Genomic DNA, 17,319 nt, shown 5'->3' with positions numbered 1-17,319 from the left:
CTGACAAGTCTTTTGGTCAATTTCAGTTTCGGAGACTACCCCTCACACACAGTGCAAAAAACACCGGGGGGAAAAAGTAACATTTTGAGAGAAAAAAAATATTTACACATTACAGCTTCTCTACTGTCTGTTACATAAATAATGCACACCACATTGTGGCACATGCAGGAATTACTACAGATGAGGAATCCATGGGTGTGGAATATTATTTACTGCAGCATAGAAGACTCTTAAACACTGACCAGACCGCTCGCGTGTGTGCATCCGCCATCGCGCACATGTTGATTTTGTCCACCCACACCAGACGCGATCAGAACACGCAGGTTGAAATATCAAAACGAACACTGAACCAACTATATTCATTTGGGGACCAGTCGAAAAGCAAACATTTATGGCAATTTAGCTGGCTAGCTTGCTGTTGTTAGCTAATTTGTCCTGGGATATGAACATTGGGTTGTTATTTTACCTGAAATGCACAAGGTCCTCTACTCTGACAATTAATCCACAGGTAAAAGGGTACACCGAGTTGATTTCTAGTAATCTCTCCTCCTTCAGGCTTCTTCTTCTTCTTCTTCTTTGGATATTATATGGCGGTTGGCAACCAACTTTAAGGTCTATTACCACCACCAATGTAGACCTCAGTGTGGACCTCAGAGGCTAAAACAAACTTTCCTCTGTCGAGACGTTCCCTCTAAGACCTTTCTGCAAGCTTGCTATCCCCGGCCTTCTAGCTGTCTGAATCCCAGTATCTCCAGCCAGTATCTCCAGCCAGTCCACCCACTCACTGGACCCCTATGAATCCACCTTTCCAGAAACAAGTCTCTCATCATTGGCGCTTGCTATAGACCACCCTTTGCCCCCAGCTGTGCCCTGGACACCATATGTGAACTGATTGCCCCCCATCTATCTTCAGAGCTTGTGCTGCTAGGTGACCTAAACTGGGACATGCTTAACACCCCGGCCATCCTAAAATCTAAGCTTGATGCCCTCAATCTCACACAAATGATCAATGAACCCACCAGCCACAACCCCAAATCTGTAAACACGGGCACCCTCATAGATATCATCCTAACCAACTTGCCCTCCAAATACACCTCTGCTGTTTTCAACCAAGACCTCAGTGATCACTGCCTCATTGCCTGCATCCGTAATGGGTCTGCGGTCAAACGACCACCCCTCATCACTGTCAAATGCTCCCTAAAACATTTCAGCGAGCAGGCCTTTCTAATCGACCTGGCCCAGGTATCATGGAAGGATATTGACCTCATTCCGTCAGTAGAGGATGCCTGGTTAATCTTTAAAAGTGCATTCCTCACCATCTTCAATAAGCATGCCCCATTAAAAAAATATAGAACCAGGAACAGATATATAGCCCTTGGTTCTCTCCAGACCTGACTGCCCTTGACCAGCACAAAAACATATTGTGGCGTTCTGCATTAGCATTGAATACCCCCCGTGATATGCAACTTTTTAGGGAAGTTAGGAACAAATATACATAGACAGTTAGGGAAGCTAAGGCTAGCTTTTTCAATCAGAAAGTTGCATTGTGTATCATAAATCATCATCATCTGGGACACTGTAAAGTCCAAGAAGAATAAGTGCACCTCCTCGCAGCTGCCCACTGCACTGAGGCTAGGAAACACTGTCACCACCGTTAAATCCACAATAATTGAGAATTTCAAGAAGCATTTTTCTACGGCTGGCTATGCTTTCCACCTGGCTAACCCTACCCCGATCAACAGCCCGCCACCCCCCACAGCAACTCGCCCAAGCCTCGCCCATTTATCCTTCACCTAAATCCAGATAGCTGATTTTCTGAAAGAGCTGCAAAATCTAGACCCCCATTTTAAAATGATCTGCCTAAATTATTGCAACCCCTATTACTAGCCTGTTCAACGTCTTTTTTGTATCGTCTGAGATTCCCATAGATTGGAAAGCTGCCCCGGTCATTCCCCTCTTCAAAGGGGGAGACACTCTTGACCCAAACTGCTACAGACCTATATCTATCCTACCCTGCCTTTCTTAGGTCTTCGAAAGCCAAGTTAACAAACAGATTACCGACCATTTCAAATCCCACCATACCTTCTCCGCTATGCAATCTGGTTTCAGTGCTGGTCATGGGTGCACCTCAGCCACGCTCGAGTTCCTAAACAATATCATAACCGCCATTAATAAGAGACATTACTGTGCAATCGTATTCAATGACCTGGCCAAGGCTTTTGACTCACATTCTTATCGACAGACACAACAGCCTTGGTTTCTCAAATGAATGCCTCACCTGGTTCACCAATGACTTCTCTGATAGAGTAAGGTGTGTCAAATCGGAGGCCCTGTTGTCCGGACCTCTGGCAGTCTCTATGGGGGTGCCACAGGGTTCAGTTCTCGGGCCGACACTCTTCTCTTTATACATCAATGATGTCGCTCTTGCTGCTGTTGATTCTCTGATCCACCTCTACACATACAACCCCATTCTGTATACCTCTGGCCCTTCTTTGGACACTGTGTTAACTCATCTCCAGACGAGCTTCAATGCCATACAACTTTCCTTCCGTGGCCTCCAACTGCTCTTAAATGCAAGTAAAACTAAATGCATGATCTTCAACCGATCGCTGTCTGCACCTGCCCACCCGTCCAGCATCACCACTCTGGACGGTTCTGACTTAGAATATGTGGACAACTACAAATACCTAGGTGTCTGGTTAGACTGTAAACTCTCCTTCCAGACTCACATTAAGCATCTCCAATCCAAAATTAAATCTAGAATCGGCTTCCTATTTCGCAACAAAGCACCGTTCACTCATGCTGCCAAACATACCCTTGTAAAACTGACCTACCTACCGATCCTCGACTTCGGCGACGTCATTTACAAAATAGCCTCCAACACTCTACTCAACAAATTGGATGCAGTCTATCACAGTGCCATCCGTTTTGTCGAAGCGGATCCTGTGTTCTGCCTTCCATCCAGGACAACAGAATTGATCCCAGCCTGCGACCCAAAACAAAGACGTCGTAAAAGAGGGAATCGTAGCAGTCTTCTGGTCAGGCTCCGGAGACGGGCACATCGGGCACAGCTCCCTACCATACTACTCGCCAATGTCCAGTCTCTTGACAACAAGGTTGATGAAATCCGGACAAGGGTATCATTCCAGAGGAACATCAGAGATTGTAATGTTCTTTGCTTCACGGAAACATGGGTCACTCGAGAGACTGTCGTGGAAATTTGCTCTATTTACCAAATCATGGGAGCAAACCACACACACACAAGTCAGAGTTAGTTATCAAAGTCCATCTTTAATTATATGAGCTCTATAGCATTTTCTGTGACTCTCAACAGTTCAGTATCTCTACTCAAAAGTTGAGAGCCCCCACAAAATGGCAAATGGGATCCTTTATAGCGAAGATCCACCCCCTCCTAGACGACATGACAAAACACAGGTCTTAGGAACTTACACAAAGAAAGACTTTACTTCTGAGAGGAGTATCCCCAAAGAAGACAGAGTTGACTATACATTATCGTTCAGTTTGGTCTCCTTTCTCAAACTCAGAACCATAAACCAATCCTCCATATCAACAGGCATATATCAAATTGTCATTTAGATACAACCAATTCTAAATACAACCAATCCTGGACAAGCTCACGGAGAGGAGAGTGAGGCTATAGGTTAAGATAAAAGGGAGCATGAGAATGATTCCAGACACTGCCATCCTCCTTTTCCCCGATGAAAAAAGTAGGGTGTGACTGGTACACACATAGTGGAGCAAAAGATATGTTTACACATGATGACACTTTGACCTCTCCCCTCTCTGCGGCCCATGCAACTTAGTCTTGACATAGAACAGATAACTGCAACCTCGCCACAGTATTATACAAAAATACCATTCTTGATGAGAAGTAACTTACAAACATATGATGAATATAAAACATCTTACATATGTTACCCACCAATTCTGATTATTCCCTAACAAGACGCTAACGGAATCGGTGCAGCCAGCTGGTTTCTTCACGCATCACGCCGACAGAAACAAACAGCTTTCTGGTAAGAAGAGGGGCGGGGGCGTATGCCTTATGATTAACGAGACGTGGTGTGACCACAACAACAACTCAAGTCCTTCGTTCACCTGACTTAGAATTCCTCACAATCAAATGTCGTCCGCATTATCTACCAAGGGAATTCTCTTCGATTATAATCACAGTCGTATATATTCCCCCCAAGCAGACACATCGATGGCCCTGAGGCTACATTCATTGTAGCTGGGTATTTTAACAAGGCTAATCTGAAAACAAGACTCCCTAAATTGTATCAGCATATCGATTGCGCAACCAGGGCTGGTAAAACCTTGGATCATTGCTATTTTAATTTCCTCGACGCATATAAGGCCCTCCCCCGCCCTCCTTTCGGAAAAGCTGACCACGACTCCATTTTGTTGCTTCCTGCCTACAGACAGAAACTAAAACAAGAAGCTCCCGCGCTTAGGTCTGTTCAACGCTGGTCCAACCAATCTGACGTAGAGTCACAATTCAACGGCTCAGACACGAGGTATGTGGCAGGGTCTACAGTCAATCACGTATTACAAAAAGGAAACCAGCCCCGTCACGGACCAGGATGTCTTGCTCCCAGGCAGACTAAATCATTTTTTTGCCCGCTTTGAGGACAATAAAGTGCCACTGACACGGCCCGCTACCAAAACCTGCGGACTCTCCATCACTGCAGCCGACGTGAGGAAAACATTTAAACGTGTTAACCCTCGCAAGGCTGCAGGCCCAGACGGCATCCCCTGCCGCGTCCTCAGAGCATGCGCAGACCAGCTGGCTGGTGTGTTTACGGACATATTCAATCAATCCTTTTCCCAGTTTGCTGTTCCCACATGCTTCAAGAGGGCCACCATTGTCCCTGTTCCCAAGAAAGCTAAGGTAACTGAGCTAAACGACTACCGCCCCGTAGCACTCACTTCCGTCATCATGAAGTGCTTTGAGAGACTAGTCAAGGACCATATCAGCTCCACCCTACCTGACACCATAGACCCACTCCATTTGCTTACCGCCCAAATAGGTCCACAGACGATGCAATCTCAACCACACTGCACACTGCTCTAACCCATCTGGACAAGAGGAATACCTATGTGAGAATGCTGTTCATCGACTACAGCTCAGCATTTAACACCATAGTACCCTCCAAACTCGTCACCCGCCCTGTGCAACTGGGTACGGGACTTCCTGACGGGCCGCCCCCAGGTGGTGAGAGTAGGTAACAACATCTCCACCCAGCTGATCCTCAACACTGAGGCCCCACAAGGGTGCGTTCTGAGCCCTCTCCTGTCCTCCTTGTTCACCCATGACTGTGTGGCCATGCACGCCTCCAACTCAATCATCAAGTTTGCGGATGACACAACAGTGGTAGGCTTGATTACCAACAACGACTATGAGACGGCCTACAGGGAGGAGGTGAGGGCCCTTGGAGTGTGGTGTCAGGAAAATAACCTCACCAACAAAACAAAGGAGATGATTGTGGACTTCAGGAAACAGCAGAGGGAGCACCCCCCTATCCACGTCGATGGGACAGTAGTGGAGAGGGTAGTAAGTTTTATGTTCCTCGGCGTACACATCACAGACAAACTGAATTGGTCCACCCACACAGCGTTGTGAAGGCCTCTTCAACCTCAGGAGGCTGAAGAAATTCGGCTTGTCACCAAAAGCACTCACAAACTTCTACAGATGCACAATCGAGAGCATCCTGTCGGGCTGTATCACCGCCTGGTACAACAACTGCTCCGCCCACAACCGTAAGGCTCTCCAGAGGGTAGTGAGGTCTGCACAACGCATCACCGGGGGCAAACTTCCTGCCCTCCAGGACACCTACACCACCCGATGTCACAGGAAGGCCATAAAGATCATCAAGGACAACAACCACCCGAACCACTGCCTGTTCACCCCGCTATCATCCAGAAGACGAGGTCAGTACAGGTGCATCGAAGCAGGGACCGAGAGACTGAAAAACAGCTTCTATCTGAAGGCCATCAGACTGTTAAAAAGCCCCACCACTAACATTGAGTGGCCTCTGCCAACACACTGAGTCAACTCCAGCCACTTTAATAATGGGAATTGATGGAAATTTATGTAAAATACATTACTCATCTCATATGCATATGTATATACTGTACCCTATATCATCTACTGCCCATCCAATTAACTCATCCCCATACTGTATTTATTTATTTCTTGCTCCTTTGCACCCCAGTATCCCTACTTGCACATTCATCTTCTGCACATCTACCATTCCAGTGTTTAATTGCTATATTGTAATTACTTTGCCACCGTGGCCTATTTATTGCCTTACCTCCCTTATCCTACCTCATTTGCACATGCTATATATAAACCCTTTCTACTGTATTATGGACTGTATGTTTGTTTATTCTATGTGTAACTCTGTGTTGTTGTATGTGTCGAATTGCTATGTTTTATCTTGGCCAGGTCGCAGTTGCAAATGAGAACTTGTTCTCAACTAGCCTACCTGATTAAATAAAGGTGAAATAAAATAAAAATAAAAAAGTTTAATCTTTCAATTACCCAGTGGGTATATGCTCCTAAAAACCAATGAGGAGATGGGAGAGGCGGGTCTTGCAGCGTGTCAAGCATCACAAATAGAGCCAAGTTCTATTTTAGCGCCTGGCTACGCAGACGCTCGTTGACACTTTCGAGCCGTGTGGGTGCAATGATTTATGTGCAATGTTACATGCTTACCACACCGCTTGTGTCGTGTGCGTTGCAAAATAAATGTACACATACATGTTATTCAATCATTGCATCCACACTGCTCGCATGCGTCAATGAGCGTCTGCGTAGCCAGGCCCTAAAATAAAACTTGGTTCTATTTGTGATGCTTGATGCGCTGCAAGTCCCGCCTCTCCCATCTCCTCATTGGTTTTTAGGAGCATATGCCCACGTGGGTGATTGAAAGATGAATTGTGGTCCACACTCCAGTCCAATTGGTGGCGGTAATGCACCTTAAAGTTGGTTGCCAACCACCATATAACAATCAAAGAAGAAGAAGAAGAAGGCTGAAGGAGGAGAGATTACTAGAAACAAACTTGTTTTATCATTTCATCTGTGGATTAATTGGACGCACGCACGCGAGCGGTGTGGCCAGCATGTTGGGAGTTGCTTTTCTTTTATGTCGGAATATAACTTCTTAATCTCTCATGAGCTCAGTTCAATAGTTGTTCCCCATCAGAACCCAAAATATAAGCTTGTTTTACGCCATTGTTTATGAATAATGCATTTTTAAACAAACACTGCACATATTAAAAACATGGTTAAAACTATAATTTTTATCTCATGGATGGTCAGTCATGTATCTATCTATAGCTGTGTTGGAGAGTATTTACTGAATTTGAGAGTGTTTACATCCCTCAGCTGTTCCCGAAACAGTGGCATGTTGACCGATTTGTTGTTTTTTGAGCTGCAGATTTCCCTTTTAAAGCATTTTAACTTATATTTTTTGTAACCTTAAATGGTGTGTTAATCAAGTGTCCCCCCTCCCCCTGTATCTCCCCCAGGCTCGCCTGGATGCTCTGACTGAGGTGGACGACTGCGGCCAGGTGACCATTAAGTGCAGTCAGGATTACTTCTCCCTGGACTGTGGCATCACAGCCTATGAGCTCAGCGACTATAGCCCCAGTGAGGACCAGGAGGGTACCAGCGGATTGGGCCAGGGGCAGGAGCCCTGCTGTAGATACACCAGTCTAAAGAGCGACTTCCCAGAGATCATCCAGAGTGTGGACCTGCTGAACATCACAGCCAAGCAGAGCCAGGACCAGGGGGCCGTCTCAGAGCAGGAAGAGGAGGAGCCAGGTACCCCTATAGAGAAACACAGAGACAAGACCTCCAGCGCAGGGGAGGAGAACAACCTTGCACCTGGACCCAAAATGCACTGTGACACGCCCCAGTGCGAGAGCACTCCACTCTCCAAGCAGCCCCTTCAGGGCAGCGTGAGTAACGAGGTGTCCCCCACTCAGCCTGTCCTGCCTAAGAAGCCCATTTATCTGGAGGGAGAGGCTGAGTCCAGCCTCAGCCTAAGGATATCCACCCTACCTCCCTCTCTTCAATTCCAGGCAGACCTGAGCCAGAGCACTCCCTCTCTCCTGGACCTTCCCGACCGCTCCAAGTTCTGGCTGGAGCTGAATGCTGTGTGCCCCAGCAACGCCTCCCAGTCCTTTGACAGCCTGCAGGTCATGAACAGCATGAACCTGCAGGCCAGCAGACAAAGAGAGGCTGGAGGTTATCAGAGACAAGGAAGCCCTGTTGGCGCTCACATCCCCCTACAGAGGAGCTCCTCAGAGGTAGACCAGGGAGGCCACATCCCCCAGGACCTCTCCTCCATCCCCATCCTCTTCTCAGGCAACAATGGAGGCAGCAGGGACCTGAAGGAACCACAGACAGACAGATACATAGACAGCTCCCTACCCTCTCCTATGAGAGAGCCCTTAGACCACGAGTCCCACGATGAGGCCACAAGCGAGGACTTCCGCCCTCCCACCAAGGAAGCCGTCTGGATCATCCAGTCCCAGTGCCCCCACCTCCACCACCCAGCCCCAGTGGGGACCAGCCCTAACCCCAGCAAGGAGCACTGGTTCAGGTCAGATGAGTTCCTGGCTCTGCCTGCCAAGCTAAAGAAGACAGAGATGCTGGCTATGAAGCTGGAGACCCTGGCCCAGAGACCTGGCCACCAGGGACACCATGAGTCGATTCAGGATGTAGACGACTGGGAGCTAACCGAGGTCAATTCAGACTGGGAGGGCGAGGGCCCGGGCAGCCCCCAACCCCCTTTGGGCTTCGACGCCCTCCAACCCCCCTACAAGAGGCCTTTCCACTTGGGAATGGGGCACTTCTCGCCCACCTTGTCCAGCGATATGATTCTATCCCTGGATGAGAGCATCGAGTCGGCCCCCCTCAGTGACCTGCTGTCTGAGGACGAGGCCTGGGGCTCCAGGGAGAGTAGGAAGAGAGACAACAACAGGGGCTGGAGCTCCGGGGAGACCAGAGTGAGAGACACCAACAGGTCTCTCGCCCTGCATCCCACCACCACCACCACTACCATGGCCACCCACATAGAGACACAGTGTAAACCTTTCATCCAACAGCTACTGGATGACATCCAGCACCACGACAACCACCCAGACATATGGGGCAAGATAGAGGTAATGAGAGCATCAGCCTCTGACACATACACTCTTACTATGATGTTGTTGTTGTTTCAAGCATTGGTTATTCCAGGATCTAAAATGTACAGTAGATGGACTTAGGGCTGTGACGGTTATGGAACTTCAATGATGGTAATTGGCCAGCTAAATGAGCATGATCACCGTAATGACCGTTGGAATATCTCCTTGCTGCATGGGCTGGAATTGAAATAGAATGAATAGAACGGGCGTCCCCATTCAAGTCAATGATGGCATAATGGGTGGACTGTAGAGATGGGGGTTTGAAGTCATTTCACTATACACATTAGTATCATTCATTTTAGCCTGACATCCAGATATACTAAACGCATGTTGTTGAAACACATTTTTTCCACCTGTCCACATTTCTGTGCGAGGGAGAGGCTGGCACTCTATTGTTGCAATTGTGGAGGTGCCAGTGAGATTGGTGCGAGCAGATGGGAGGCAGAGAGCGAGATGCTACTTGGCTATAGCCAAGACAAGCTAACTTCTAAGCAGCAGCCACAATGTTATTTATCATCCCATATAACAGTTCCTGCCTTGACTGGGGTAGCCTAAAGAAACTAGCTAGCCAGCTATAGCTAGCTAGGCTAATTGAGACCACATTTTACGCTTTCTCCTGCCTTTTCTCCTGCCCATTTTACGCTTTCTCCTGAAAGCCTGTCTGTCAGTTGCTCCTTATGGCCTACTCCTTCTCATTTTGCTAACGTTTAATTCCTACGTGAGGTCTGGCATTGGGGAGGGTGAAGGTTTTCACAGTGTCTTGTGTTATATAGATTCATTGCAGAATTAACCTGGAAGAATCCATTGAAGTGTTTAGGTAAACTGTCTGGGAGGTGAATATTTGTAGAAGAAAGTGCATTAATGTTCTAAATAGACAAGATATTGAGTTTCTTACGCAAAGGTGCAGCTGGAGCTAGGTAATTAGAGGAGCTGGCTAGTCACGTTTATTTTGTATGATGAGTAATTTGTGTAGGTAGGAGGCATATGTACTGGCCCAGACAATATTACAGTAAATGAGATAATGTGTATAAATGAAGCTATACTATAGAGTTAGGAAGCAAGCCTGATGAACCAAACCACTCACCTTTCTGATGATGCCGAAATATTTCATCACTTTTCTGCAGACAAATGTAATATGATCTTTCCAGGACAACTTTTCATCAACTACAACTCCTAGGAATCAAGTGGATGTGACTTGTTCCATTTAATTTCCACCAATTGAGATTCTGGCACAAAAAAAGGACAATATTTCTTATGATTACTAGTGAACACAATAAAGTTTGATTTTATAACATTTGTTTATCTGGAACCATTCATAAAATGTGGCCGTACCCGAGTTGGCTTCAATAATCACAGAATATACATTCTTGTGTGATAAAATCAAATTGGTATCATCAGCAAAGAGAATGGGAAGTACGGTAGAAGACACAGCAGCAAGGTCATTAACATAGATTAGTATGGTATGGTAGAAGACATAGCAGCAAAGTCATTGATATAGACTAGTATGGTAGAAGACACAGCAGCAAGGTCATTGATATAGTTTAGTATGGTATGGTAGATGAAAGCAGCAAGGTCATTGATATAGATTAGTATGGTAGAAGACACAGCAGCAAGGTCATTGATATAGATTAGTATGGTATGGTAGAAGACATAGCAGCAAGGTCATTGATATAGATTAGTATGGTATGGTAGAAGACACAGCAGCAACGTCATTGATATAGATTAGTATGGTATGGTAGAAGACACAGCAGCAAGGTCATTGATATAGATTAGTATGGTATGGTAGAAGAAAGCAGCAAGGTCATTGATATAGATTAGTATGGTAGAAGACACAGCAGCAAGGTCATTGATATAGATTAGTATGGTAGAAGACACAGCAGCAAGGTCATTGATAAAGAATAGTATGGTATGGTAGAAGACACATAAGCAAGGTCATTGATATATATTAGTATGGTAGAAGACACAGCAGCAAGGTCATTGATATAGATTAGTATGGTATGGTAGAAGACACATAAGCAAGGTCATTGATATATATTAGTATGGTAGAAGACACAGCAGCAAGGTCATTGATATAGTTTAGTATGGTCTGGTAGAAGACACATAAGCAAGGTCATTGATATATATTAGTATGGTAGAAGACACAGCAGCAAGGTCATTGATATAGATTAGTATGGTATGGTAGAAGAAACATAAGCAAGGTCACTGATATATATTAGTATGGTAGAAGACACAGCAGCAAGGTCATTGATATAGTTTAGTATGGTATGGTAGAAGACACATCAGCAAGGTCATTGATATAGAATAGTATGGTATGGTAGAAGACACAGCAGCAACGTCATTGATATAGATTAGTATGGTATGGTAGAAGACACAGCAGCAAAGTCATTGATATAGATTAGTATGGTAGAAGACACAGCAGCAAGGTCATTGATATAGATTAGTATGGTATGGTAGAAGAAAGCTGCAAGGTCATTGATATAGATTAGTATGGTAGAAGACACAGCAGCAAGTTCATTGATATAGATTAGTATGGTAGAAGACACAGCAGCAAGGTCATTGATAAAGAATAGTATGGTATGGTAGAAGACATAGCAGCAAGGTCATTGATATAGATTAGTATGGTATGGTAGAAGACACAGCAGCAAAGTCATTGATATAGATTAGTATGCTATGGTAGAAGACACAGCAGCAAAGTCATTGATATAGATTAGTATGGTAGAAGACACAGCAGCAAGGTCATTGATATAGATTAGTATGGTATGGTAGAAGAAAGCTGCAAGGTCATTGATATAGATTAGTATGGTAGAAGACACAGCAGCAAGGTCATTGATATAGATTAGTATGGTAGAAGACACAGCAGCAAGGTCATTGATAAAGAATAGTATGGTATGGTAGAAGACATAGCAGCAAGGTCATTGATATAGATTAGTATGGTATGGTAGAAGACACAGCAGCAAAGTCATTGATATAGATTAGTATGCTATGGTAGAAGACACAGCAGCAAAGTCATTGATATAGATTAGTATGGTATGGTGGAAGACACATAAGCAAGGTCATTGATATATATTAGTATGGTAGAAGACACAGCAGCAAGGTCATTGATATAGTTTAGTATGGTATGGTAGAAGACACAAGCAAGGTCATTGATATAGAATAGTATGGTATGGTAGAAGACACAGCAACAAGGTCATTGATATAGATTAGTATGGTATGGTAGAAGAAACATTAGCAAGGTCATTGATATATATTAGTATGGTAGAAGACACAGCAGCAAGGTCATTGATATAGTTTAGTATGGTATGGTAGAAGACACATCAGCAAGGTCATTGATATAGAATAGTATGGTAGAAGACACAGCAGCAAGGTCATTGATATAGATTATTATGGTATGGTAGAAGACACAGCAGCAAGGTCATTGATATAGATTAGTATGGTAGAAGACACAGCAGCAAGGTCAGTGATATAGATTAGTATGGTAGAAGACACAGCAGCAAGGTCATTGATATAGATTAGTATGGTATGGTAGAAGACACAGCAGCAAAGTCATTGATATAGATTAGTATGGTATGGTAGAAGACACAGCAGCAAGGTCCTTGATATAGATTAGTATGGTAGAAGACACAGCAGCAAGGTCATTGGTATAGATTAGTATGGTATGGTAGAAGAAAGCAGCAAGGTCATTGATATAGATTAGTATGGTATTGTAGAAGACACAGCAGCAAGGTCATTGATATAGATTAGTATATCAGCAACGTCATTGATATAGGTTAGTATGGTATGGTAGAAGACACAGCAGCAAGTTCATTGATATAGATTAGTATGGTATGTTAGAAGACACAGCAGCAAGTTCATTGATATAGATTAGTATGGTATGGTAGAAGACACAGCAGCAAGTTCATTGATATAGATTTGTATGGTATGGTAGAAGACAGCGGCAAGGTCATTGATGTAGATTATTATGGTATTGTAGGAGACACAGCAGCAAGGTCATTGATATAGATTAGTATATCAGCAACGTCTTTGATATAGGTTAGTATCGTATGTTAGAGGACATAGCAGCAAGGTCATTGATATAGATTAGTATGGTAGAAGACACAGCAGCAAGGTGATTGATAAAGAATAGTATGGTAGAAGACACAGCAGCAAGGTCAATGATATAGAATAGTATGGTAGAAGACACATCAGCAAGGTAATTGATATAGATTAGTATGGTATGGTAGAAGACACAGCAGCAAAGTCATTGATGTAGATTAGTATGGTATGGTAGAAGACACAGCAGCAAAGTCATTGATATAGATTAGTATGGTATGGTAGAAGACACAGCAGCAAGGTCAATGATATAGATTAGTATGGTAGAAGACACAGCAGCAAGGTCATTGAAATAGATTAGCATGGTAGAAGACACAGCAGCAGGTTCATTGATATAGATTAGTATGGTATGGTAGAATACATAGCAGCAAGGTCATTGATATAGATTAGTATAGTATGGTAGAAAACACATCAGCAAGGTCATTGATATAGATTAGTATGGTATGGTCGAAGACACAGCAGCAAGTTCATTGATATAGATTAGTATGGTATGGTAGAAGACACATAAGCAAGGTCATTGATTTATATTAGTATGGTAGAAGACACAGAAGCAAGGTCATTGATATAGATTAGTATGGTATGGTAGAAGACACAGCAGCAAGGTCATTGATATAGAATAGTATGGTAGAAGACACAGCAGCAAGGTGATTGATAAAGAATAGTATGGTAGAAGACACAGCAGCAAGGTCATTGATATAGTTTAGTATGGTATGGTAGAAGACACAGCAGCAAGGTCAATGATATAGATTAGTATGGTAAAAGACACAGCAGCAGGGTCATTGATATAGATTAGTATGGTATGGTAGAATACATAGCAGCAAGGTCATTGATATAGATTAGTACGGTATGGTAGAAGACACAGCAGCAAGGTCATTGATATAGATTAGTATGTTATGGTAGAAGACACAGCAGCAAGGTCATTGATATAGATTAGTATGGTATGTTAGAGGCCACAGCAGCAAGGTCATTGATGTAGATTAGTATTGTATGGTAGAAGACATAGCAGCAAGGTCATTGATATAGATTAGTATATCAGCAACGTCATTCATATAGGTTAGTATCGTATGTTAGAGGACATAGCAGCAAGGTCATTGATATAGATTAGTATGGTAGAAGACACAGCAGCAAGGTCATTGATATAGATTAGTATTGTATGGCAGAAGACAGCAGCAAGGTCATTGATGTAGATTAGTATGGTATGGTAGAAGACACAGCAGCAAGGTCATTGATATAGATTAGTATGGTAGAAGACACAGCAGCAAGGTCCTTGATATAGATTAGTATGGTAGAAGACACAGCAGCAAGGTCATTGATATAGATTAGTATTGTATGGCAGAAGACAGCAGCAAGGTCATTGATGTAGATTAGTATGGTATGGTAGAAGACACAGCAGCAAGGTCATTGATATAGATTAGTATGGTATGGTCGAAGACACAGCAGCAATGTCATTGATATAGATTAGTATGGTAGAAGACACAGCAGCAAGGTCATTGGTATAGATTTGTATGGTATGGTAGAAGACAGTAGCAAGGTCATTGATATAGATTAGTATGGTAGAAGACACAGCAGCAAGGTCATTGGTATAGATTAGTATGGTATGGCAGAAGACAGCAGCAAGGTCATTGATGTAGATTAGTATGGTATGGTAGAAGACACAGCTGCAAGGTCATTGATATAGATTAGTATGGTTTGGTCGAAGACACAGCAGCAAGGTCATTGATATAGATTAGTTTGGTAGAAGACACAGCAGCAAGGTCATTGGTATAGATTAGTATGGTAGAAGACACAGCAGCAAGGTCATTGGTATAGATTTGTATGGTATGGTAGAAGACAGTAGCAAGGTCATTGATATAGATTAGTATGGTAGAAGACACAGCAGCAAGGTCATTGATATAGATTATTATGGTATGGTAGAAGACACAGCAGCAAGGTCATTGATATAGATTAGTATGGTAGAAGACACAGCAGCAAGGTCATTGATATAGATTAGTATGGTATGGTAGAAGACATAACAGTATGGTCATTGATATAGATTAGTATGGTAGAAGACACAGCAGCAAGGTAATTGATATAGATTACTATGGTAGAAGACACAGCAGCAAGGTCATTGGTATAGATTAGTATGGTATGGTAGAAGAAAGCAGCAAGGTCATTGATATAGATTAGTATGGTATTGTAGAAGACACAGAAGCAAGGTCATTGATATAGATTAGTATATCAGCAAAGTCATTGATATAGGTTAGTATGGTATGTTAGAGGACATAGCAGCAAAGGTAATTGATATAGATTAGTATGGTATGGTAGAAGACACAGCAACAAGGTCATTGATATAGATAAGTATGGTATGGTAGAAGACACAGCAGCAAGGTCATTGATATAGATTAGTATGGTATGTTAGAGGCCACAGCAGCAAGGTCATTGATGTAGATTAGTATTGTATGGTAGAAGACACAGCAGCAAGGTCATTGATATAGATTAGTATGGTATGGTCGAAGACACAGCAGCAATGTCATTGATATAGATTAGTATGGTATGTTAGAGGCCACAGCAGCAAGGTCATTGATGTAGATTAGTATGGTATGGTAGAAGACAGCAGCAAGGTCATTGATGTAGATTAGTACGGTATTGTAGAAGACATAGCAGCAAGGTCATTGATATAGATTAGTATATCAGCAACGTCATTGATATAGGTTAGTATCGTATGTTAGAGGACATAGCAGCAAGGTCATTGATATAGATTAGTATGGTATGGTCGAAGACACAGCAGAAAGTTCATTGATATAGATTATTATGGTAGAAGACACAGCAGCAAGGTCCTTGATATAGATTAGTATGGTAGAAGACACAGCAGCAAGGTCATTGATATAGATTAGTATTGTATGGCAGAAGACAGCAGCAAGGTCATTGATGTAGATTAGTATGGTATGGTAGAAGACACAGCAGCAAGGTCATTGATATAGATTAGTATGGTATGGTCGAAGACACAGCAGCAATGTCATTGATATAGATTAGTATGGTAGAAGACACAGCAGCAAGGTCATTGGTATAGATTTGTATGGTATGGTAGAAGACAGTAGCAAGGTCATTGATATAGATTAGTATGGTAGAAGACACAGCAGCAAGGTCATTGGTATAGATTAGTATGGTATGGCAGAAGACAGCAGCAAGGTCATTGATGTAGATTAGTATGGTATGGTAGAAGACACAGCTGCAAGGTCATTGATATAGATTAGTATGGTTTGGTCGAAGACACAGCAGCAAGGTCATTGATATAGATTAGTTTGGTAGAAGACACAGCAGCAAGGTCATTGGTATAGATTAGTATGGTAGAAGACACAGCAGCAAGGTCATTGGTATAGATTTGTATGGTATGGTAGAAGACAGTAGCAAGGTCATTGATATAGATTAGTATGGTAGAAGACACAGCAGCAAGGTCATTGATATAGATTATTATGGTATGGTAGAAGACACAGCAGCAAGGTCATTGATATAGATTAGTATGGTAGAAGACACAGCAGCAAGGTCATTGATATAGATTAGTATGGTATGGTAGAAGACATAACAGTATGGTCATTGATATAGATTAGTATGGTAGAAGACACAGCAGCAAGGTCATTGGTATAGATTAGTATGGTATGGTAGAAGACACAGCAGCAAGGTCATTGATATAGATTATTATGGTATGGTAGAAGACACAGCAGCAAGGTCATTGATATAGATTAGTATGGTAGAAGACACAGCAGCAAGGTCATTGATATAGATTAGTATGGTATATTAGAAGACACAGCAGCAAGGTCATTGATATAGATTATTATGGTATGTTAGAGGCCATAGCAGCAAGGTCATTGATATAGATTATTATGGTATGGTAGAAGACACAGCAGCAAGGTCATTGATATAGTTTAGTATCGTATGTTAGAGGACATAGCAGCAAGGTCATTGATATAGATTAGTATGGTATGGTCGAAGACACAGCAGCAAGTTCATTGATATAGATTATTATGGTAGAAG

At 43.1% G+C, this 17,319-nt stretch overlaps 1 protein-coding gene across 1 annotated transcript in view; it reads left to right on the top strand.

Annotated features, from left to right (window-relative positions):
* Window positions 1-17,319, top strand: part of LOC135525661 (A-kinase anchor protein 6-like) — a 277,280-nt gene that overhangs the window by 38,983 nt on the left and 220,978 nt on the right. The window contains 1 exon segment of the mRNA XM_064953416.1: window positions 7,555-9,195. Coding sequence (XP_064809488.1) covers window positions 7,555-9,195 — 1,641 coding nt within the window.

The sequence above is a fragment of the Oncorhynchus masou genome, chromosome 32 (genome assembly GCF_036934945.1).
Source record: "Oncorhynchus masou masou isolate Uvic2021 chromosome 32, UVic_Omas_1.1, whole genome shotgun sequence".
Lineage (NCBI taxonomy): Eukaryota > Metazoa > Chordata > Actinopteri > Salmoniformes > Salmonidae > Oncorhynchus > Oncorhynchus masou.
The sequence above is the reverse complement of the archived record's forward strand: the minus strand, read 5'-3'. Positions and strand labels throughout refer to the sequence as shown.